At 44.8% G+C, this 23,131-nt stretch overlaps 2 protein-coding genes across 2 annotated transcripts in view; both read left to right on the top strand.

Moving 5' to 3' along the window:
• LOC310775855 (uncharacterized protein) overlaps positions 1-7,843 on the top strand; it is a gene marked incomplete at its 5' end in the record, with an annotated part of 77,253 nt that extends 69,410 nt beyond the window's left edge. Inside the window, one exon of the mRNA XM_083635981.1 lies at positions 5,795-7,843. Coding sequence (XP_083492107.1) covers positions 5,795-6,490 — 696 coding nt within the window. The 3' untranslated portion in view covers positions 6,491-7,843. The remainder of the gene's footprint in view (positions 1-5,794) is intronic.
• Positions 7,844-18,119: 10,276 nt separating this feature from the next.
• The window catches only part of LOC310775854 (venom factor-like), a gene marked incomplete at both ends in the record, with an annotated part of 96,400 nt that continues 91,388 nt past the window's right edge, over positions 18,120-23,131 (top strand). Inside the window, 1 exon segment of the mRNA XM_083635980.1 lies at positions 18,120-18,280. Coding sequence (XP_083492106.1) covers positions 18,120-18,280 — 161 coding nt within the window.

Genomic DNA, 23,131 nt, shown 5'->3' with positions numbered 1-23,131 from the left:
CAAAACTAGACTTGACTAGGACATCCTCCCTGATATATCTGCCAAGTTTTCCGATCATTGGACAAACAGGTGCGGAGCCTTTTTTATGTTAGGACACACTTATTTCTGGCGTTTATGGCGCCCCCTTTTGGTTGAATTGCGCAGAATTTGACACACATGGTCTGGCATGATCTCCGAAGATTGCCAACAAGTTTCGTGAAGATCCGTTAATCGGTCATGAAGTTATGACAATTTAGCTGAGAGGCCACGCCCTCTCACAACTTTAACGATCAATATCTCCAAAACAAAAGTAGATTTCAAAAATCCAACATTCAGGATTGTAGAGCTTACTCCATAGATGCTTCCTGGCGATTTTGGTGGAAATCGGTCAAACGGTCTAGGAGGAGATGTCGAAAATGTGTTTTCCAAACTTTTCAAAATATCTCAAAGATGTTCCAGACGGACCTTGAGGGCCCTTATGGCAAAATTGTAGAGCAGGTTCACCTGAACATCTGGGAAAAAAAAGTTTGAAAATCGGACAAACGGCGTGGAAGTTATGGCCTTTAAGGTAAAACCTCTAATTATAGCGACACCTTCAGGCCGATTCGAAAAATATTCCTTGAGCAGAAACCAGCCACCAATATCTGTCATTGTGCCAAATTTCAGGTCTCTGCCATTTACCAACTCATGGGAATTTGCATCGGGGCAGATGAACAACAAGAACAAGAATAACAAACCAGCACAAAAACAATAGGGTTTCAGCCCATTCAGGGCTTGAACCCCTAAAAAGTAAATAAATAACAATAAAAAACAAACAAAAACAAAACAAAAACAGCAACACTCGTATCAGTATGGTTTTAACCTGCGCCGTGTAGGGCTGACGCCTACGTCCCCCCTGCCCATGGTACATTATGTCAACCTCAGACCTTGGACTAGCCCTTCTGCCCCCCTGTTCCTCATCGCACCCCGTCATCACATGACGAGATGCTGGCTCATCCAGCACTGCAAGTGGACGCTCCATGTAACCTCCCGGCGGAGATCTACTCCAGTCACTCCTTCTGGATTGGCGCGGCTACATCGGCTGCCGCGCAAGGGGTGTCCTCCGCCTCCCTCCAGCAAACGGGGCGCCAGTCGGGTTTCTCGGCCTACATCCGCCTTCTCTGCCTACATCCGCCGGAGCAGGCGGCCATACCGGCGGCCGAAAAGCCCCTCCTCCCGTAATTGGTGAGCATGGCAATGGACAGTGTCCCGTTACCTCAATGTCATAACTTCTCGTTGGTGGTGCTGCCCGGTAAGGCGCCGTAAGTCACCCCCGATTTGAACACAAAGTTCAGCCCAGGTGGTTCTGAATTTCACTGTGCCAAAAGTAAGAAACCGTAAGACACGTCCGGCAAATGTGGGTTTAAATTTCATAATATAACATCCCCACTGTACAAACCCCTAAGTCATCTCCTTGGTGTAAAGCCCTAAGTCATCTCCACTGTACAAACCCCTAAGTCATCTCTGCTATATACCCCCTAAGTCATCTCCACTGTATACCCCCTAAGTCATCTCCACTGTATAACCCCTAAGTCATCTCCACTGTATAAACCCCTAAGTCATCTCCACTGTATAAACCCCTAAGTCATCTCCACTGTATACCCCCTAAGTCATCTCCACTGTATAACCCTTAAGTCATCTCCACTGTACAAACCCCTAAGTCATCTCCACTGTACAAACCCCTAAGTCATCTCCACTGTACAAACCCCTAAGTCATCTCCACTGTATACCCCCTAAGTCATCTCCACTGTACAAACCCCTAAGTCATCTCCACTGTATACCCCCTAAGTAATCTCCACCATGTAAACCCCTAAGTCATCTCCACTGTATAAACCCCTAAGTCAGTGATCCTCACTATTTTCTCGGTGAGAGCCGCACTGGCAGGACAAAGTCAAGAGGAGAGCCACTTTTACCGCAAAACACCTGAATTCTGTGTTTTACTGTTTGCACTATTTTTAATAATCAGACAGTGTCTAATAATGTGATGAATGAATGAATAAACAAACAATAAGATATAACAGTTTATTTATAATAGTGCAACACAACATTGCAAATTTTGTTTGATCAAATGTTCAATACAGTCAGAACAAATACATCAAAAACAATACAGCCACAAAGTCCTGAATAAATTCTTCAGGACTTGAGCTTTACCCCCTAAGTCATCTCCACTGTATACCCCCTAAGTCATCTCCACTGTATAACCCTTAAGTCATCTCCACTGTATACCCCCTAAGTCATCTTCACTGTACAAACCCCTAAGTCATCTCCACTGTACAAACCCCTAAGTCATCTCCCCTGTATAAACCCCTAAGTCATCTCCACTGTATAAAGCCCTAAGTCATCTCCACTGTATAAACCCCTAAGTCATCTCCACTGTATACCCACTAAGTCATCTTCACTGTACAAACCCCTAAGTCATCTCCACTGTACAAACCCCTAAGCCATCTCCATCATATAAACATCTAAGTCATCTCCACTGTATAAACCCCTAAGTCATCTCCCCTGTATAAACCCCTAAGTCATCTCGACTGTATAAAGCCCTAAGTCATCTCCACTGTATAAACCCCTAAGTCATCTCCACTGTATACCCCCTAAGTCATCTTCACTGTACAAACCCCTAAGTCATCTCCACTGTACAAACCCCTAAGTCATCTCCATCGTATAAACATCTAAGTCATCTCCACTGTATAAACCCCTAAGTCATCTCCCCTGTATAAACCCCTAAGTCATCTCCACTGTATAAAGCCCTAAGTCATCTCCAATGTATAAACCCTAAGTCATCTCCATTGTATAAACCCCTAAGTCATCTCCACTGTATAAACATCTAAGTCATCTCCATTGTATAAACCCCTAAGTCATCTTTACCGTATACACCCTAAGTCATCTCCATTGTCTAAACCCCTTAGTCATCTCCACTGTAGAACCCCTAAGTCATCTCCATTGTATAAACCCCTAAGTCATCTCCACTGTAGAACCCCTAAGTCACCTCCACCGTATAAACCCCTAAGTCATCTTCACCATAAACCCTCAAGTCACCTCCACCGTATAAACCCTTTTTGGGGGATTCGGATTCGGATTCCTCACTGTATAAACCCTTCGGATTTCCACTGTATTAACCCGGTTTCGCACTGTATAAACCCCTAAGTCATCTCCACTGTATAAATCCCGGCCTAAGCCATCTCCGCTGTATAAAGCCCTAAGTCACCTCCATTGTATAACCCCTCCCCTAAGTCATCCAAGTCTGGAAGAGGCCAAGTTAAGTCACTAAGTCACCAAGGCTGAAGGCCCGGCCAAGTTAAGCGCCAGCCGTGAGTTGCTGTAAGACGCCATAAGTCACTAAAGCTTGTTTTATACTCGCCATGCCGTGAAGGGCGCGGGGCTGGAGCGAGGGGCGCAAGCGTCAAATGACGTCAATGTGTTGGGCGTGGTTGGCCGCTACCTCCATAGGACGCCCACCGCGTACCTGCAGATTTTTCTCACAGCGCGACCTCCGCACAGCTTCTCTCCAAACATGGACACTTTCGAAGCATGTCTCGCTGAACAGATCCGGCTCTACCCGAACCTCTACGACACTTCCCGAAGGGACCACAAGGACCAGCAAATGCTACAGAACTCGTGGAGAGAAATCGCTAGCACGCTGGGAGAAGAGGACACTTTTTGTAAGAAAAAGTGGAAAAACGCTAGAGACCGCTTTGTTAAAGCAAAAAAAGCTCAGGTGAAGAAGAGTGGAGATCCCGGTGGCATAAAAACAATTCCTCCTATTCTCGTGCAGCTGGGAAGGCTGTCAACATGCATCAAACATCGTATTACCGAAAATAACTGTGATTTGGAGGTAAGCAATATTACACAAATGTAAGCAACAGTAAAGAATGTTTTACTATTTGTTTTTTATTGATTTATTTAGCCTTTATTTAAACAGGTAAAATCACATTGAGACCGAAGTCTCATTTACAAGTGTGACCTGTTCATACAGCAGCTCATACAACAGTTACACATGTAAAGACAACAACAGTACAATCAACCGTCAAACCATAATAAGTTAAAAACAACATGAAACATAAAGTGCTGAAGGAAGGGGGGGGGTGGAGACAACATTTAGCCGCCTTGAGAGCACGAGCAGATCAAGGAAGCTCTCTCCAAATTACTCAACAATAATTTAAAACTTGCCAGGGGGATCAAGCTTCAGACTAGGTGTTCCAGGTGGAGGGGGCAGAGTAAGAGAACACCTTTTTTCCACGCTCAGTACGAAACTGAGGCGATGGAATAGGTGCTGAAGTTTTGAATGCCTAAGCTGTAGTTGGACAGTTTGTGGAGATAGACAGATAAGTAAGTGGGAAGCAGACCAAGGATGGATTTATAAATGAAAGTATACCAGTGCACAGTTCTGCGCATGGTGAGGGATGACCAGTTGACTAAAGAATACAGCAAGCAGTGATGTGTAAGGGGTTTACAGCCAGTAATAAATCTCAGCGCACCATGATAAACAGCATCCAGCAGATGGAGACATTTAGCAGATGCATTCATGTACAGAACATCACCATAATCCAAAAGCGGCAAGAAGGTGGCAGCAACCAGTCGTCTCCTTGAATTGAAGGAGAAACAAGATTTGTTCCTAAAAAAGAAGCCCAATTTCAACTTCCTTGCCAGCAAATCAATATGAAGTTTAAAAAAAAGGGCATCATCAATTAAAATACCTAAATATTTATAAGAACCCACAAGCTCAATAGGGGTACCTTGCACTGACATAATGCAGGGGAGAACAGCTGGCACCTTCTTAAAAGAAAATAACATGGCTTTTGTTTTATCTGCATTTAACACCAATTTGAGATGATACAGGTGTGACTGTAAGCATTCAAAAGCAAGGGCAACAGTGTTCGCACAACAATGCAGAATGGTATCATCTGCGTAAAGATGAACAGAGGCATTTATATTACGGCCTACATCGTTTATATAAATGATAAAGAGGGTTGGCCCTAGCACGGAGCCCTGTGGCATGCCACTTGTGACATCAAGGACACTGGAGGAGAGATCACCAAATTGAACACATTGTCTACGGTTTGAGAGGTAATTTACAAACCAACCAATGGCTTGAGTAGACAGACATATATCTAACAAACGCTGGCATAAGGCATGGTCAACGGTGTCAAACGCTTTGGACAAATCAATAAAAAGAGCGGGCGGCACAATGCTTTTTCTTGTCCAAAGCCTCCACAATGTCATTTACAACTTTAGCAGCAGCAGTCACTGTGCTATGGTGCTTCCTAAAGCCAGATTGAAGAGGAGATAAAATGTCATTTAAACAAAGGAATTCCGTCACTTGTTAATTTACTAGCCTTTCAAGGACCTTGGCTAGGATAGAGAGCTTGGAAATGGGTCTGTAATTATTTAAAATTTGTGGATCACCGCCTTTCAAAAGTGGGAGCACAAAGGCAGTTTTCCAGACCTCCGGATTTACATTATTAAAGATAGACAAATTAAAAATATGTGTTATAGGACATATCTCGGCTGTATCTCGGCTGTGTCTATTGCACATAGGTTGTATTGTATTGCCACAAAGACCACACAACACACCTACTACTATGAGTTATATCAGTAATACTCAGTAATACTCAGTAATAACACAACTCATAACACAAGCATGGCCTAGCAGTTTCAATTCATTTCATGTGTTTATTAGGTTTGTCTCTGTTCTACAATGTAGCTGGCAGGGTCCTGTCTTTCCATTTTCATGTGGTGTTTATCGGGCGGCTTATAATTTCACGTTTCTTTATTAAAGGGATGGAGTCGAGGGTCTTCATCACAGTCATCGTGCAGCTCCTCACCTCCTCTCAGCTTGTCTCCTGCAAGCAGTCCATCGCCTGAGAGCCAGGTTGCCTCCACTGCCCACGCCTGCTGTGTGCCTCCTGCTGCCCTGGCCAGCACTGCACCTCCCCAGGCCTGCCCTGCACCTGCCCTGGCCTCCCGTGTGCCTCCTGCTGCCCTCGCCAGCATTGCACCTCCCCAGGCCTGCCCTGCACCTGCCCTGGCCTACCGTGTGCCTCCTGCTGCCCTGGCCAGCACTGCACCTCCCCAGGCCTGCCCTGCACCTGCCCTGGCCTCCCGTGTGCCTCCTGCTGCCCTGGCCAGCATTGCACCTCGTCAGGCCTGCCCTGCACCTGCCCTGGCCTTCCGTGTGCCTCCTGCTGCCCTTGCCAGCACTGCACCTCCCCAGGCCTGCCCTGCACCTGCCCTGGCCTCCCCTGCACCTACCACTGCCCTGGCCAGCACTGCACCTCCCCAGGCCTGCCCTGCACCTGCCCTGGCCTCCCCTGCACCTACTGCCCTGGCCCCCTGGTCTCCTGCAATTCGCTTCGGAGGTGTCGTCGGGGACCTTCTGGAGAATGTCCACCCCTCTCAGAGGCTGATCACACAACAAAAACTCTACCAAGTGGTGCACGAGGATGCTCTAAACTTCCCAATTCACAAAGACTAAAAAATGTGTGTGAAAGGCCATAGTTTCTAGTTTCAAACTATTTCTTTATTTTGTGTATAATGGTGTGGTGTGTTTTTGCGGTTTTTATTTTTGTTCTTCTGTGTGCATGCAAACAGTGTTTTCTTGTAAATGCCTTTGTTTAATTTGTGTGAACTAAAAGCTTTTGTATCTACAATTTGTGTGTGTGTGTGTGTGTGTGTGTGTGTGTGTGTGTGTGTCCTTTTCGTAAAGACATCACTAGTTCAACCATTGCACAATAATATATATATATATAAATAAATACAAACATACACTATATATCTATATTGTTGTGTGAAAGTGATAAGGTGAAGCCCTTCAGCCGTTTTCCCCCATCCTGACGGCTTTTTTATTATGCTTCATGATTTAATAGGCTTAAAAAGGTTTGCATATAATGCTCTATAAATATTGAGACTTTACATAGCTACTTTGTGGAAAATACTTTCTATGTTTCTTAACACAAGACTATTTGCATAAACAGGCTGTGTTTTTTTTAGTGTCTAAATGTGGATGATGTTGACTGTGAAAGATTCAATCTACTTTAATTTGAGGCAGGAAAATATGATGCACTCGTAAAACTGCTTTTCCGTCAAAAGACCTTTTTTATACAGTGGAAATGATGGCTATCAACTGTCTTAAAAAACAGGATACTGTCTAGACGTACATCTGACATTTAGAAGAAGACATTGTACTTAAGAGTGTCACAGAAAGAACGCTGCAGGTGCAAGGGGGAGTTAAGGAGCCCCCCCTTCTTTCTTCCAGTCTGCCTGGGGAAACTTACTGCATCACTTTTAACAGGATGTTCTCTGAAAATGTTCTTAGAAAGGTGTCTTGTGACCTTCGGGTGACATTTTGTGACATGCAGTGTTGACAGAAGTTATATTTGGACATTGGAACGTGACTCATCCACCATGCTGTTAAATAATTTTGGAGTGATGTGATGAATGATTATGACTGTATTAAAGGAACACTCCGCCAATTTTCAACCAGCTTTGTATCATTAGAACATCAGTATATCAGAAAACTGTAAACTGTTTTGAAGTCTCATTTAATTTGACAGTTATTGAGTGTTAAAGTGTTGACCAGTGACATCACTGGTCCACACTAACTCAAATTAATAACTCATTAACTCAAATCAACTCTCAATAACTGTCAAACTAGATGAATGATGAATAGTTTAACAGTTATTGAGAGAGAGAGAGCCTTTTACATACACACACTTTTACCTGCTCGCCTTGTATCAGAAAGATATTTACATTTTTGTGCTCTCTGCGAAGAGCAAATTTCGTTGCTTTTATATTTTACCTTTCATACTATTAAAGAATTTTATAGACACTTTTGACTCCTGAACAAAGCTTTTTTTATCTCTCCCGGCCCTCGACCCGACCGCCGCCCATCTCAGGGTAAGTGGGTTGGCTTTAAACCTCACAGAGGGAGCGCGTGTTTTGGCACGTGTTTCTCCCCCCACCAAAGAGGGTTTGCAGGGGCGCCGTGAGGCGCTCCTTTTGCTGTGTGGTTTTACATGTGTAAATGAGATAAGGTAGAGAGAGTCACTGGATGTTATCCTCAGTGGTAATAGGGTAATACTCATGTCGTTCTATTGATGGAGGCACATTGAAGCTCTGGCTAAAAAATATTAAGAAAGTGATTGCATAATCAGAAGGGGTGATTTCAAGTAGACTGCTATTGGATAGAACATTTTGGTTCAAATGTGGTCTATTGTTTAGAACTCAAACTACTATTAAGAGAAAAATAGGAAGTGAGCTCATCGTCCCGACCCGCTGAGTCCCAAAGGCTAGGAATGGCTGGGGCCAATCTAAAAACTCTGATCGATACCACCTAGTGGAGGACAGCGGAATAGTAAATAAAGAATTTAAGATCAGAGCACTGGTATCTAGGCTAGTGTGCATAAAGTGTATATACTATACCGGTAGGAATATACTTCTGCTCATGAATAAAGTGATTGATTTACCTCCGGTAAAGAGATCGTTTAGCTTAGGATACAGTGCGCCCCATCCAACAATATATATATATGTGTGTGTGTGTGTGTGTGTGTGTGTGTATATATATATATATATATATATATATATATATATATATACACACCATTGCACAATAATATATATGTATATATATATAAATACAAACATACACTATATATATATATGTATGTGTGTGTGTGTATATATACACACACACACACACACACACACACACACACACACACACGCATATATATATATAGTACCATGTACTGTATATAGTACATTATTTCTTCTACCGCCTTCTTTGAACCACAGTAGTTGTTTTTCCCAAATGTAAATGTTAGGCTTGTCCCTCTGTCTGGCCCTTATTTACATTCTGCAAAAACATCAATAGCAATGCAAACTAGTTTTGTGACGACCGTTTCAGAGTAAAACTGTACATAATGGGGATTGATAGGCACTTGCAATGGGCCTCTTCTCACTCATCACTGCACAATAGATGAACTGAAGTGAACATGCATTCAACTTGCTCAAGATGCACTCTGTTCAGCTCCATCTTTGCTTAACAGGTCAGCAGATGTTAACATAAGCATTACAATAGTTGTTTTTCCCCCAATGTAAATAAGGCTTGTGCCCCACTCCCCCTCTATGAGCCTTATTTACATGGGACAAAAACATCTATAGCAATTCAAACTAGTTTTGCAGATTAGCAGATGTTACAAACACTCATCACAATAGGTTTGACCTGGATGTGATAACCGATGGCCAGTGGCCTGTCTGGTCTTGGACAAATACTCTTCCTCACATAACATGGTGTCACCATGCTTATATATAGAAACAAAATAATAAGACAACAGTAGAAGTAAAAAAAAATTACTCAGGTGGGACCTAGAAAGTTCTCTGAGTCATCTGGTTCTGTTCAGAGTGATGTACAAACTGATCTGGACTAGACACATCACTCATACAAACAGCCTCTCCGCTTATTGCTAGGGATGCACGATATATTGGCAATCATATCGGTATAGGCAGATGTTAATCATTTTTTAACATATCTTCATCGGTCCGATGTTGCAATGTTCATATCGGTTATCGGTATCAGCCAAAATGTTCCCATTGAGAGGAAACATTGTGATAAATCTATGATTTGTGGGCTTTTCCAAATACTTTGGAAATAAAGAAATGCATAACTTTTTGTGGTTACATGTGTTTTTCAGTATGTACAAAATGTTATTATCATAGAAATGTGTTTTTATAGAGATCATATCGACATCGGTTAATATTGGTGTCTAATATCGGTATTGGCCAAAATGTTCACATCGGTCCATCCCTACTTATTGGGCAAATACTTTTCCTGTCTGCCTCACAGGATCAATAGTATAGACATTAGTATATGTCTGTATGAATCCTGATCATACAAAAATTGTGTTAACCCAACCGTTTGAACGTGGAATTATAGTGAGATGATATTTGCATCAAATGTTTTTTATTGTGAAGCATCAGTATCACAGTATCACCCTATATAAAAACAAAATAAAAAAGACAACAGTAGAAGTTAAAAAAATAAACTTGGTCGGAACCTAGAAAGTTCTGAGTCATCTGGTTCTGTTCAGAGTGATGTACACACTGATCTGGACCGGACACATCACTCGTACAGACAGCCTCTGCTAATGTCATGGCACAAGACGCTGTGGTGTCTGGAAGTACTGACTGCTTGTGCACGCTGCGATGCCCTTGCAGTGGAGAGTCGTCCCGGCTCCAGCAGGTTGTTGTCTCCAGCAACCAGGCCCCTCCATTCACCTGGCAGAAGCTCCCCTGATGCCATTATGCATAAATGTGGGTGGGATGTATCTAGCTGCCGCAGAGGCTGCAGCCTTGTCAGGGTCTATGGGCCGCCCTAGAATCCTCCAGCGGGCAGCCAGGATGCTAAAAGCGTTCTCGATCACTCTCCTGCCTCGTGAGTGGCGGTACTTGTAGGTTTTCCGCCCGTCGGCAAGGTTGACACCTACAAGCAAGACAAATGTGTACGCATGAGCCCATATCATAACCAACTATAACAACAGAGAGGCTGACCAGTTTACTTGCTGCTATAATATTTTTTTTTAATACTGTGTGTGTGTGTGTGTGTGTGTGTGTGTGTGTGTGTGTGTGTGTGAGAGAGAAAGAGAGAGAGAGAGATGTGGTACTGTCATGCTGTATGGCAATAGCAGCTTAGTTGGTGTCAGTGTGGATTACCTGGATATGGCCGCATCAGATTTGCATCCAGTGGAAATGCTGCATCCCCCAGGAACACGTGTGGTGTTGGGATGTCGGTACCAGGCAGGATGGCAGGTGGTGGGAGCTCCAGGGTCCTCTGACACACAGATGAGATGTCCACCATGGTGAAACGGTACTTGGCATCACATACAGCCAAAAGCACAATGGAGTGATTCCCCTTGTAATTAAGTGGATATATAATATATAATTGGATATGTCATTACGCACAGCCTAGACATCAAATTATGCTCCTAAAATGTATTGCTGCTTGGGTATTAGCAGATAATTCAGTGAGGCAATCAACTATAACTCACTGAGAAACTTTTATCACATCGCAAAGAGGGAAATTAATTGAGAAAACTTGTTGGACAATGGACATAGGCAATTTACCTTCACAACCCGACCGGAGGGTCGTTGGCACCACAGATCTGTCAATAAGCTCTCTATGTCCTCGCATGAGTGAGTACACTATTACGCATGAAGAGAATTACAGCATATTGCATGCCTCGCGCAAACAGCCATTGCAAGACGGGAATCTGATTGGTTTTGATTGATGTAATGCCGAGCATGGACACGCCTGTGAATAATTATGGTAGTTAAGACCACCCAAATACCATTTGTTTGCGCAGGCATTTTGAGGCGCAGATGATTTTGGCATGGCTCTAATTTGCGTCTGCGACAGGTGCCGTGAACGTTTCCGCATCCCGGCCGAGAATTGCATCCCCAACATATTTCGGGGCTGTTTTAAATTAGAAATCAGGGAGGTCACGGCTACCCATTGACTGTATATAATATCTGGACTAACTCAGCCCTATGAGTTTGTCACGGCAAAATGAAGCCCACTTCCTGATATTGTTTGATTCCGTTTGATTGGATGAATGGATGTTCCTGGTGCATTGTGGGAAATCTGTTCAAATCTGGAACCGCGAATACAAGAAGGGGCGTGGACGGGACTCGGGGGAGGGTCCGAATTGCTCTCTGAAAAAATTCCTCATAGCCACGACCGCCATCTTGTTCAAGTTGTTTTCCCCCAATGTTTCCCCGCTAGCTTAAGCTTGGCTAACGAATGTTGCTAACATTAGTTGCTATTGCTAGCCTTGCTCAATTGCTCTCACAGTGCGTACAGTAGCCCGAAGAAAAATCCAGAGAGTATTATTTCCTCCAGACATCGCGTCACCAGCCTGCCGCTTGCATCTTCCTATCTTCCACAAAATCGAGGTAATCTTATTTTCTAATGTAATTGCATAGCATGACATTAACGCTAGCTACATGTCCATTTGTCATTACAGGAGGACTAACGTTAGAGTAGCAGAAGTTAACGTTATACAACGTTAAACAGTATTGCATGCTGCACACATTCGGACGTAGACGGAAAACAAATGCAGTTCTGTATACCTACCTCTTTGAGATGAGGCAGAGCATATACTCATCTATATCCATCTAGCTAATGTTAGATCAACTGTCTGTATCAATCAATGAGGGGGAACAAGGGGGTTAAACTCCTCTGGACAGTTTATCCACCTCTGCATTTACAGTATTTACCAATTGCACGTAGTGTTGGGTAAGCAAACGTTAATGTTATACAGTGATTTATACAGTGATAAACAGTGTCATTTGTTTATTCAAAGGTTGGCCGTCCAGTACCAGTGATGGGACACACAACAGAGGATCAAATGATTTGTGAAGATCAAAGCTATAATATTCTGTTCTCCTGAGATTATAACACTAAACTACATGTTAATGATCAGTTGTTTCAACATAGGATGTTGCAATAACACACAAGCCAAATGCTGACATGAGAGATTTGCTTTGAACAAGTTGTAGCTAGTATATTGCCAGTGAGCAGAGAATATTGTTATATTTGCTTGTTTTAATGCTTTTGTCAATAAACATTGTCAACAAAGATAGCCTCATTGTATATTATCATGTATAAAGATTGTTGATGTCGAGTGAACACGAACTACGAACCGAAGATTGGACCAGAGGACATGACGACGGAGAAACAACCGACCAGCAATCAACAAATGCTTTATATTTATTGAAATGAAATGTGATATCTGGTGGTCTGAAATTACTCTCTCTAGCTAGGCTAACTGGCTCATATTGTGTCATATTATTGTAACGTCTGAATCAACATTTCATAACTTTATAATAGGCCAACATTACTGTATAGCCTGGATGACATTAGCTAATGCTACCCAGCCTTCCATTGGCATATGCTGCCTTTAACTTGTGGTATTATGGTGCAGTAATATTGTCTAGCTGGCTAGCTAGACAGACAAGTTTATCTGGAATCAGTGTGACAAGATCCCTGCTGCTAGCTTGTTTGCCTTTCTGTGTCACAGAGTATCTACAACAGACTGCATTACATGCTACACCATGCAAATATATTTCGATATAATTCAAACAATGGTTACTTTCCCATACCATGGTGGGCTGGACTGTACAGTATTGCTGTGAAAAAGTTACATTCTATTGTGTCAAGTGTTACACGTTATATTTTTAACTGAGCTTTGCGGAATTACCTCAACACAATTGTGTATCAGCTTTAAATGTTCAATATATACAGCATTAAACAAACGACCAGCAGCATTCAAATGTGCAAAAACGTTATATTTATTGAAATCTGGTGATCTCATGTCACATTACATAACGTTATGGCCAAATGGTCTACTGCCCAGAAGCATCACTTTACATGTATTATTTATATGGTAGGGAATTGTTTTCATTACGTTAAACCAACATTTATCTTCCATAATGCATTAAATCATAATCACAATGCTATGAAGACATTCGCTAATCACCAAAGAGCTGCACAGACCAGCTTATCAGATAATTTCGCCCTAAAATCTGTCCAGGTGATCAGCTCTGAAGCCCCGGCTTGTATGGTCGCTGCCCGTCCGCTAAAATCCGATTTCGATATATGGTGTTATTTTGATAAACCAATCTCATAACAGGGATCTATACTGTTACGTGTGTCTACTAACATTAAAAGATCATAAAGATAACGCTGTTTCTGGTAGTTTAGTTTTCATCTATGGCTACGTTGCTAGGCTAGCTAGCCTGCCTTGGCAACTGGCTGTGCTGTGGTTGGGATCATCTGGTTTGCTGTGGCTGATGTCAAAGGAAAATCACGCCCCAAAGATTAGTCTTTTTTATCGCCTCTTTTACTCGAAATGGGACCATAATTTAGAAAACGGAGCCTATGAGAGCATGAAAAATACTTGAAATTGTTTATTTAGACCATAAACTCATTCAGAAAATGTTTATTTAAGACACAGACCGAGAGAGAAGTCGCCTAAAGTATGTACGTGACGTTACTTCCAGACCGGACGTGCGCCCCCCTCCGGCCTTTCGAGTGAATGAAATTCCAGGACTGGCCTCATAAATTCCACCATTGTGTTGGCCAATGCATTTACCAGACAATTATATCACTTTTAAACAGTTACATTTCTGTATAAATCATTACAAATATGCTCCCATGAGGTGGGGATGCTGCCGGCGCTGGGGTGCAAAACACCTGGCCATAACACCTGGCGGACGGCGCAAGGCGGACTGCTATCTTCCCTGCAAACAGGTGCGCAAGCGCTATTAGAGGATAGCGCCTGTCGGAACATAGGGCCCATTGTTTATATTGCTGCTGACGTGTTTTGTTTGTGCGGCGCCTGGCGTGCCCCCTGGCATTTTGGAGCTAGCTGGGCTCTGAGTATAAAAGCATCTGCCCCAGCGTGAGGTCCGCACGTGACTCGCGGAGCTCCACCTCGCGGAGCCTTGCTCGAGTATAATGAGCCCTTAAGTCACCAAGGCTGAGCGCCAACCGTGAGTTGCTGTAAGACGCCAAGTTGAAGGCCAGTCAAAGTTACGCATTGATCTCAATTAACCACCGGAAATTAGATCCTCCTTTTGGGGGGATTCTCTATCCTAGCCTATTCAGATGCCCTCCTCTCACCTCAAGAGGAGCGCCACCTGGCAAGGGAGTCATACGCCAAAGTAGTTGCCATGCTTGCCATTTGCTAAATAAAGACGCTTGTTAAATCTTACCGACTGGCCTCTCATGATTGAAGTGAGGTTTCATACCAAATTTCAATCAGAAGGCCGCCATATTGGCATAAGCTGATCAGCCCGTGACATCAGTCAAGTTTAAGTATGACATCAGTTATGATGTCAGTTCATCCTAGTACATATAGCAAGGGTTCTACGTAGGGTTGCCAACCGCCCCTTAAAATACGCAATCGTCCCGTATTTGTAAACAAAAAGACGTGTTCCGTATTGAACTGATACGGGACGCGCTTTGTCCCGTATTGGAGAAACAATGCAGTGCGAAGGGTGCAGGGCTATTTGTATTGAACAAGTTAAACCTGCAGCCGCTCCTGCTCTGCCCATCACCCTGTCTGTGGTGTCATGTTACGCTTAACTACCCTAGATTGCGATTGTGCTCCTCTGATTGTTTGTTGTGAGTCCAGGGCCGCTGGAAGTCAATTTAAGCAGGGGGTGCTGGGAGGAAGGGACTCTCGGGGGGAAAAAAATGGCGTTTTTTTTTTTACATTTTTTTGCCATATTTAGAGGAATATCTCATTTTAAATTAACATTAGGATACTGTTGTGATGTCATTATTCAGTATTTTCTCCTTTTCTCACTCATTCAGAGCAAAGAGGGAGATATATAGCATGATGATAATGCTCTATATCTCCCTATTTGCTCTGAATACACCAGTGAACATGACACAGACTTAACATGATGAAATAATATCAGCAAACTTAATGACTAGACTAATTATTCTGATCTGAATGGCATATATCAAGAAACATTGACTCCTCTCTTTGCTGTATAGTGGGAGGTGCATTTTTGAGTAGGCTATTAAAATAGCATGTCAAGTTCACATTTCTTTATTGCCAGATTAAACAATTCGTATTGGTTGTTGGTTGGTTCAACAGAGCATGCGCGCTTCTTCTTCTTCTCTAGCCTACAAGCATGTAACTTCCTTGATTGTTATTGTTGATAATTCTATTTAAATAGGCTACATTTTCATTTCCAGAAAGATTTCCAGAAAGATTCTTAAACAAGGAACATAGTGCACTGCAAAATATTTTTAATTATATTTGTAAATTATTATTATTATTATTATTTATTTATTTTTGTGGAAAAAATCTAGGGGGTGCTGCAGCACCTGCAGCACCCCTACTTCCCGCGGCCCTGTGTGAGTCACAACCAATGAAGCGCTGTCAGCGTTGCTAGATTCAACTAAGCTCTGAAGACAGCACATTGAGTAGGCTAGCAGCATGCCATTTGTTTTTGTTGTGTTCCGACGATTTCAGTTGAAATCTAAAATCTGGGTGCAATTGCGCCTGCACGCTGATTGGCCGGACTCGGCTATATAATCTACTCTCAGGTGCGGCGCCCTTGCTTAATCTGATTGGAAGCCTGTTTCGGAGCAGCTTCTTGCAGGCAGAGCAGTCTCCCTCAGGAAACCTGGGTTACATCGTAACCATCCGTTTCCTATCAGTCGACTTCTCTCCCTCATGAATTCCATTCGTGATGAGATTCCTCTGTAAGACACGCGGTGAGGAAACCATGCAGACGTATCTGCTCCTCCGGGAGCCTGAAGTGGCCATTGCACTCGAATGAGACACACCACCACCAGAGCTACCTCTGTGCACAAACAATGACAAAATACTCCATATGCACACACCCCTAGCCCAGGCACAAGGTGCCACCAGGGCTTAGCGGACCTCACCATTGCTAAGGCCGGCTGCAATTGGGTGGAAAGCCAGGTAACAATGCTTGCTTCACAGAAGACCTCCCTTGGGAGCCTAGTGTGTTCGTGCGTAAGAGTCATGACCCCAGAGGCATTAGTGACTTAGTAATTCATCACTAAGGAAACTTTGAGGAGGGTGAAGGCTGCAGCTCCATAGACTGACTGACACGGGACTCAGATCAGGCCTTACGCCACGTTCACACACACGCCTAGAGTGACGCTTTAAGCAACGCCTAAGCAACGCCTAAAATTTAGGCGTCCTTGTTAACAGACGAGAGCGTTCACACATACCGCTGCTGCGCTGAAGCCACGCTCGCGCTGCGCTGCATTTATCGTTTAGGCGTCTGTTCTATTTTTCAGCGTCTAGGCGCGCTGAACTGTCAAGCTGGCTGTTGTTTCTGACGGACTTGGGCCATATTTTCTACCGAGTTTGCCCAAAAGGGAGGGTGGAGGCGAATTAACGAGTGCATAGTAGGAGAGCTGTCCTTCATGTGTTCCTCTATTAACGTCTTTTCTGTCAGATGTATATATACCCCCCCTGTCTCAATGCATGTATCACTCAGTGTTGATGACTCATAGTCACATGATTACCCGAGGGAAAATAACAATTACAGCGGGCCAGGAAATAGACAGACATCGTCACTTGCACATTACAATAAAAAAGAGGTTTATATTAGCTACTCACCCATGCTATAAATCAGATCTAAAGTGTAAAAAACCACTGCTCATGTGATCAGCGTAGTGCAGAGCGGGGCTTCAGTGTGGCGTCCTGTGTGAACGCAAATAGGCGCCTAGCGTGCATGAAGCAATGCCTATATGCCTAGGCGTAGCTTAAGCGTTGCTTAAAGCGTCGCTCTAGGCGTGTGTGTGAACCCGCCATTAGGGTGGAATGCAGGGCACGGGCACAGCAGCAGCCCAGCTTCACCCAGCAGTAAGCGGCAACAGTCCTATGCACCGAAGGGCATGGAGCTCACGACTCCTATTTTTCCTTCTTTGGTCAATACAAGGCGTTGCCCTTGTCGATACAATGGCATTGGTCCCACCGAGAGCTAGCGCAGCCCATATACCTGCAGATCCCTCTGCGGGCAAATCCAAGCTTGGGAGGCAACGCCACCCTGAGCGTGCCTGCAAAAAAACGTGGGCACCAATGCGCTGTGGATGCCATCGACCCCAAGAGGCAGAGGCACCATCCTCCAAATTAAACTGGGATAACCAAAGCCTGAGGGCGGCTTGTCTTCCCCTTTTTTCCCTCTTTGTCTCTTGAGTCAGGGAAAAATTCATGCTCCACCCTTTGTATCCACAAACCAATGAGAGAGCCCTGCCTTGGAGATTGGTTTCCCAAGGTAGCTCAGTTTGTAATGGACTGAGTCCGTTGCCCTGCGGGCACGTGTCCAGTGGAACTGCACTGTCAGGGCCCAACGGCCACAAGTGACTGCCCACTTCAGCCCTGCTTCACCATCCTGGAGAGGGTGGAAGGGCCAGTCTGACAGACTGACTGGTTTGAGCCTCGGACCAGACTTAAAGCGGGGAGCAGGCAATACGCAGCAACAGTCCCCATGTTCTGAAGGGCCAGGAGCACTGTGCTGCATGTTCAAAAGAGCCAGGGGCATAATGCACCATGGAAGACCTCAGCCCTAAGGCAGGGGCACGATCTCACGGTCACCCTGGTCCTCAACCAGACTGGAACAAGCAAGGCCCAAAGGCAGCTTGTCTTCCAGGCCTTACAGAAGAGGCACCTTTTGAAGAGGCGGACATACTGGACCGACCTCAAGCAAAACCGTGGGCGGGAGAACCCGCTGACAAGCCGATGGTTCTACCTCCATGTCCCTGAGGGGAGAAGGATATCCGGCATCTGGGCCTGGTGAACCGGACTGCCTCTGTGCAAAGCTTGTAAGCTGCAGGTACCTCAGACTCGTCCACAGAGAGGCTGAACCCATATCACCCTCTCTAGAGTGGTGCATCAGGGGCAGTAGGCAATCCCCCCATGTTAACACGTTCACTGCCAATGGCGAGTTGACTCGTCAAACACAATCCAACGGTTCACTGCCAATGACGAGTTGAGACGTCAAAAAAAAAAATTGACGGTGCTACGTGGATCAATGCCCCCCACGTCTCCTATAAAAATATTGGAGGTATTGAATGTGTATAATCTATTTTACCGACCAACTAAGTGGCGACAGTGCTCCTCCGACAGAGAGAAAGCCAACCAAAAACAGCTGCGGGAGGAAGCCATTCTCAAGGAAATGGCTTGGCGAAAACGCTTTCGATTTCACACACACACACACACACACACACACACACACACACACACACGCGCGCACACACACACACTCGAGTACCTTTGAGCATAAATAAGACCAGAATCGCAAAAGCTTCATCAAAGCTCTCAACCCACACCCCAAGAAACGAACGAGCCCGGCCGCGCCGCCAGCAGCAGCAGCAGCAGCAACACACCGAGAGCGGAGTACGCCTCAAGATTGGAAGAAGGGGATCGCAAAGGAATTTCTCTCCCATGTCTAACCCCCCCCCCCTCGCCTCTCCTCTCCTCTTCCCTGCTCCTGCGATTCCCCTCTCTTTTTTTGGGATCTGTGAGGCAACAGAAACTCGCCTGTGACAAAACACTGCAAAGCCACCAGAGACACACCTAAGGAGGGAGGAGTTTGGAGACACACACACACACACACACACACACACACACACACACACAAACACAGTATACAGACTTGCCCAAGGGCACCCATAATCACAGGCACGTGAGGTGGTTCTAAAAATCCATTTATCTCAAAACTTTCTGAAAATCTCTGAAACCATGCTGTACTCAACGGCTAATATCTACATAACTACTAACTCTACAAACTAACTATTTTAGACAGAGAAAGCACACATTCTATTAGTACTTTTGTGAACTTTGTGTTCACAAAGTCCAAGCAGAAAAGAATCCTCGGCTCTTGTAAAATGAGCCAGAATCCTCAAAAAAAACCTCAGAAGCTAACTACAGTATTGAAAAACGGCTGGCAGTGAATGTGTTAAAATGCCCAACTTTTGTAACAGGATTAAACATCTTTCCAGTGAAGGGCAAAACACGGTTTTGGTCTATATAACTAATTTCACCTTTTCATAACAACTCCCATCTCACGTGAGGTGTGGAAGGACTCAACCCATTCCCTCCCACTCTGCTGATGAAAAATCAAGATTGTGATGGCCAACGTTTGAACTCTGCCAGGGAGAAGAAATTTAATAGGATAGCTACGTCCATATTATTTATGTCTATGACGACAGCCAGTTGGCACCAGAACGCTCACCACACGTCAGCTGCACGGTGCAGAGAATGAATGTGCCAATTAGAGAACAAGGGATGATGAGGTGGCCATGAATGAAAGTAGGTCTCTGTGGGAATTGAGCCAGGGCACCGCGTGGTTACTCCCCTACTACCCAACAGGTACCAAGGCAAGGCCGGTGGCAGGCTAGGGCACGGTGAGCCCGGCTGTGTGTGTGCGACGAACACAGACCCGTCACCATTGCTGCCGACACATCGCACTACCTGGAGTGGTGTGTGGCTGCCACTGAGGCAAAATAGAGTGAGCTGCATGTAAAGCTCTCAAGCTGCAGCACATCTGCTCGTTATCTGTGTCACTGGAACCCCCTCCAATGAGAAATGGGTCAAGCAAGCCCAAGGGCGGCTTGTCTTCCAGGTATTCGAGAAACTCTTCCCGCTCTGACCTCCGATCCCCAATGCCAAATAAAAGAGCCCAGCCTGGGAGACTGGTCACTCAAGGCAGCTTGGTCTGTGACGGACAGAGGCTGTCGCCCTGCGGGCACATGTCCGATTAAGATACACTGTCCGGGCCCGATGTTACATAAGAGTGAACGCCCACTCAGCCAGCTGCTTTACCATCCTGAGGAGGGTGGCAGGGCACAGTTAAAGATTGACTGGTGTGGACCTCGGACCAGACCTTAATATGGAGAGCAGTTAATAAGCAGCAACTGACTTGATGCATCGCAGGTATGGACCTGCTCCCCAACCTAACTGGGACAAGCAAAGCCTAAAGGAGGCTTGTCATCCAGAAGTAAGGGAAACCATTTTGACATAATCAGTCTCCATCTTCACTCAGAATGTGGAGGAACAATCGCTCTGTTGCATCTCCCTGATGGCCTTCTTTGCCAGGAGAGCTCTACATTTACCCCTTCTCCCAGGAGCGTGTTGTCATGGGAGGCAGCAGGGGGGCTGTGTTATGAGAGCGGCATCATCTCTGGGAATGCATGTTTAGCCTCTTTACACACACACTGACTAGAGTGGTGTGTCATAGGTGCTGAGCCGCTGATGAACTGTGTCAACAGCGTCGCCAAACCCATCTCACTATCTGGAGTGGTGACAAGTGGCACTAGCTGAACCCTGGTCCCCACACTAGGGCCTTCTACTGGGACAAGCAACCCAGAGGGCGGCTTATCACCCAGGAGTGAGGGAAAGAATTCCCATCATCCTTAAGGTATATGGCAGGCAATAAGTAATCAATCCATTACTCATTTCACATTTATATAGCGCCAAATCATAACAAAGTTATCTAAAGGCACTTTACAATAGAGTAGCTGGTCAAGACACGCTCTCTATATTAGGCCCAGCAACAATTCTCACATGCACTGACTACAACCTCAATGGCATGGAGCACTGGGCGTATATTCAGAAGAGGCAGGGGCACAGTCCTCCTCCTCCTCCTCTACTCTGCTCTGCCTGCACACACACATTCTTCCTTATTTCCGTCTATGCACCGGCTGTCCACATGCAAGCTGGTAGCTGCAAGTACGCCAGACTCTGAACACATCGCACACTTCAGTGGCGTGTGTCTAAGGCAAATCCAGTGACAGGCCGGATGCATGATGGCGCTGAGACACATTGCATCTGTAGTAGTGTGTGTCAGCACTGAGGCACCCTGTCTTTTCTCTTTCCCAATGCCTCCGCACACGGAGGCCATTACAAGAGCACCACTCATTTAAGAGTCAGCTTAGCGAGTTAGCCCAGGAATGGGATGATGAGACTGCCCCTCCATGCACTTGGTCATTCCGACACACTTCCCTTTTGGCTGCCTGCTGAGGTCGCCCAATGAAAGTGGCAGAATGTTAATGAGGAATGCTAAAGCCCTTTACTCCCTCACTCCAATTGGCAGGTTCAATTCATGCAGGAGCCGGGTCCTGGCTGGCCATGCATGCTCGGTCCAGCCCCGAGCAATATTAAGCCTTACATTGGCTTTATGACCCCGCTCTCTAGGCATCCTTATCCAACCTGTCAACTTTTAACAGCCTAAGTTGATGAGAGATGGGGAGGGAGTGTATTCTTTCTAAGTAGGGCTCACTCTGCCAGAGACACAGGGAATGATCTCCCTACTCTGCAATGTCATTAGATACTAATGCCTACAGGATTTGCCCTCTCCTCTGCTTCCTTCAACCAGCATAGTATACATAATATACATGAATGCTATTATGAACCATCGGGGACATGCCCAATGGCACCACTTATCCCTCATAATATGTTCAACTTGGAAGCCAAATAACGGGTTATTTTAGCACAACAACAGGTGCTGTCACTGACAATGTACTATCTTACATACATCCCCAATATACAGTATATACACATCTACATAATATGTATTATTATTATTATTATTATTATTAATAATTGATTATGTGTGTGTGTGTGTGTGTGTGTGTGTGTGTGTGTGTGTGTGTGTGTGTGTGTGTGTGTGTGTGAACCATGCCACATATTTGACACACAATGCCCCCCCATGGGAACACAACAACAGAGACAAACCCTAGTGGAGAGTTTTGATGCCTTCTTTAACATTTACAAACATCCCACACTTCTATCAAATATCTTCAAGATACATCACTCCTGGCATCTTATCATGTGAACATTTCTGAAGCCAGAGTCTGATGCAGGGATTGACCACATGCATAATGTTTATATATATCTTTTCGTTTCATTGTAATTTTTGTATTTAATTCATACATATGTACGCACCCTGTTCAGGGAAAGTTTGTCTCGTTTCCCCTCTTTTACCAGAGTTTATCTGAAAAGGAGGGATCTCATGTCAACACTGTTTACAGGATAATCTGCAGAAAAAGGGAGGTTTTACTTCATTTCGAACCAAATGAGAGCTCTCGTTCTCACTCATAAAACCTGGATTGTAGCACAACCCTAACATTTCTCTTCTTTTATTCTGAAACTTCCCCCAGGAAGTGTCACAACTAACGCAGTCTAGCTTAACTCATTTTATTGCAGTTTACTTCCCATTGAGGAAGCTAGTAGGCGAGTTTGCTTTGCGTGTGTCACATATATACACATAGTCATAAAATTATATGAATGACTAAGCATGACTGAGGTCCGTCCATATATTCCCCCGCCTTGGGCGAGTTCATCTATGGACTACAGGACAGCACACGGACCACAGACTCGCTGCTACAGCTGCCGCCGGCCTGCCCCAGCCTGCTTTTGCTGCTGCAACGTTCCTCCGCCGTGGGCGAATTCCAGTCACAGCAACACAACAGTCAAGTAAGTGTGTGGACAACACTACAAAGCATGCTCCCTGAGAGGGGCCTAAGTAAGTAGGCCATGGCTATGCTTTTTCCTTCTCTGTC

This window comes from Poromitra crassiceps, assembly GCF_964638095.1.
Source record: "Poromitra crassiceps genome assembly, chromosome: 4".
In the NCBI taxonomy this organism is placed as follows: domain Eukaryota; kingdom Metazoa; phylum Chordata; class Actinopteri; order Beryciformes; family Melamphaidae; genus Poromitra; species Poromitra crassiceps.
Note: the sequence above shows the minus strand (reverse complement) of the source record. Positions and strands in the feature narration are given on the sequence as shown.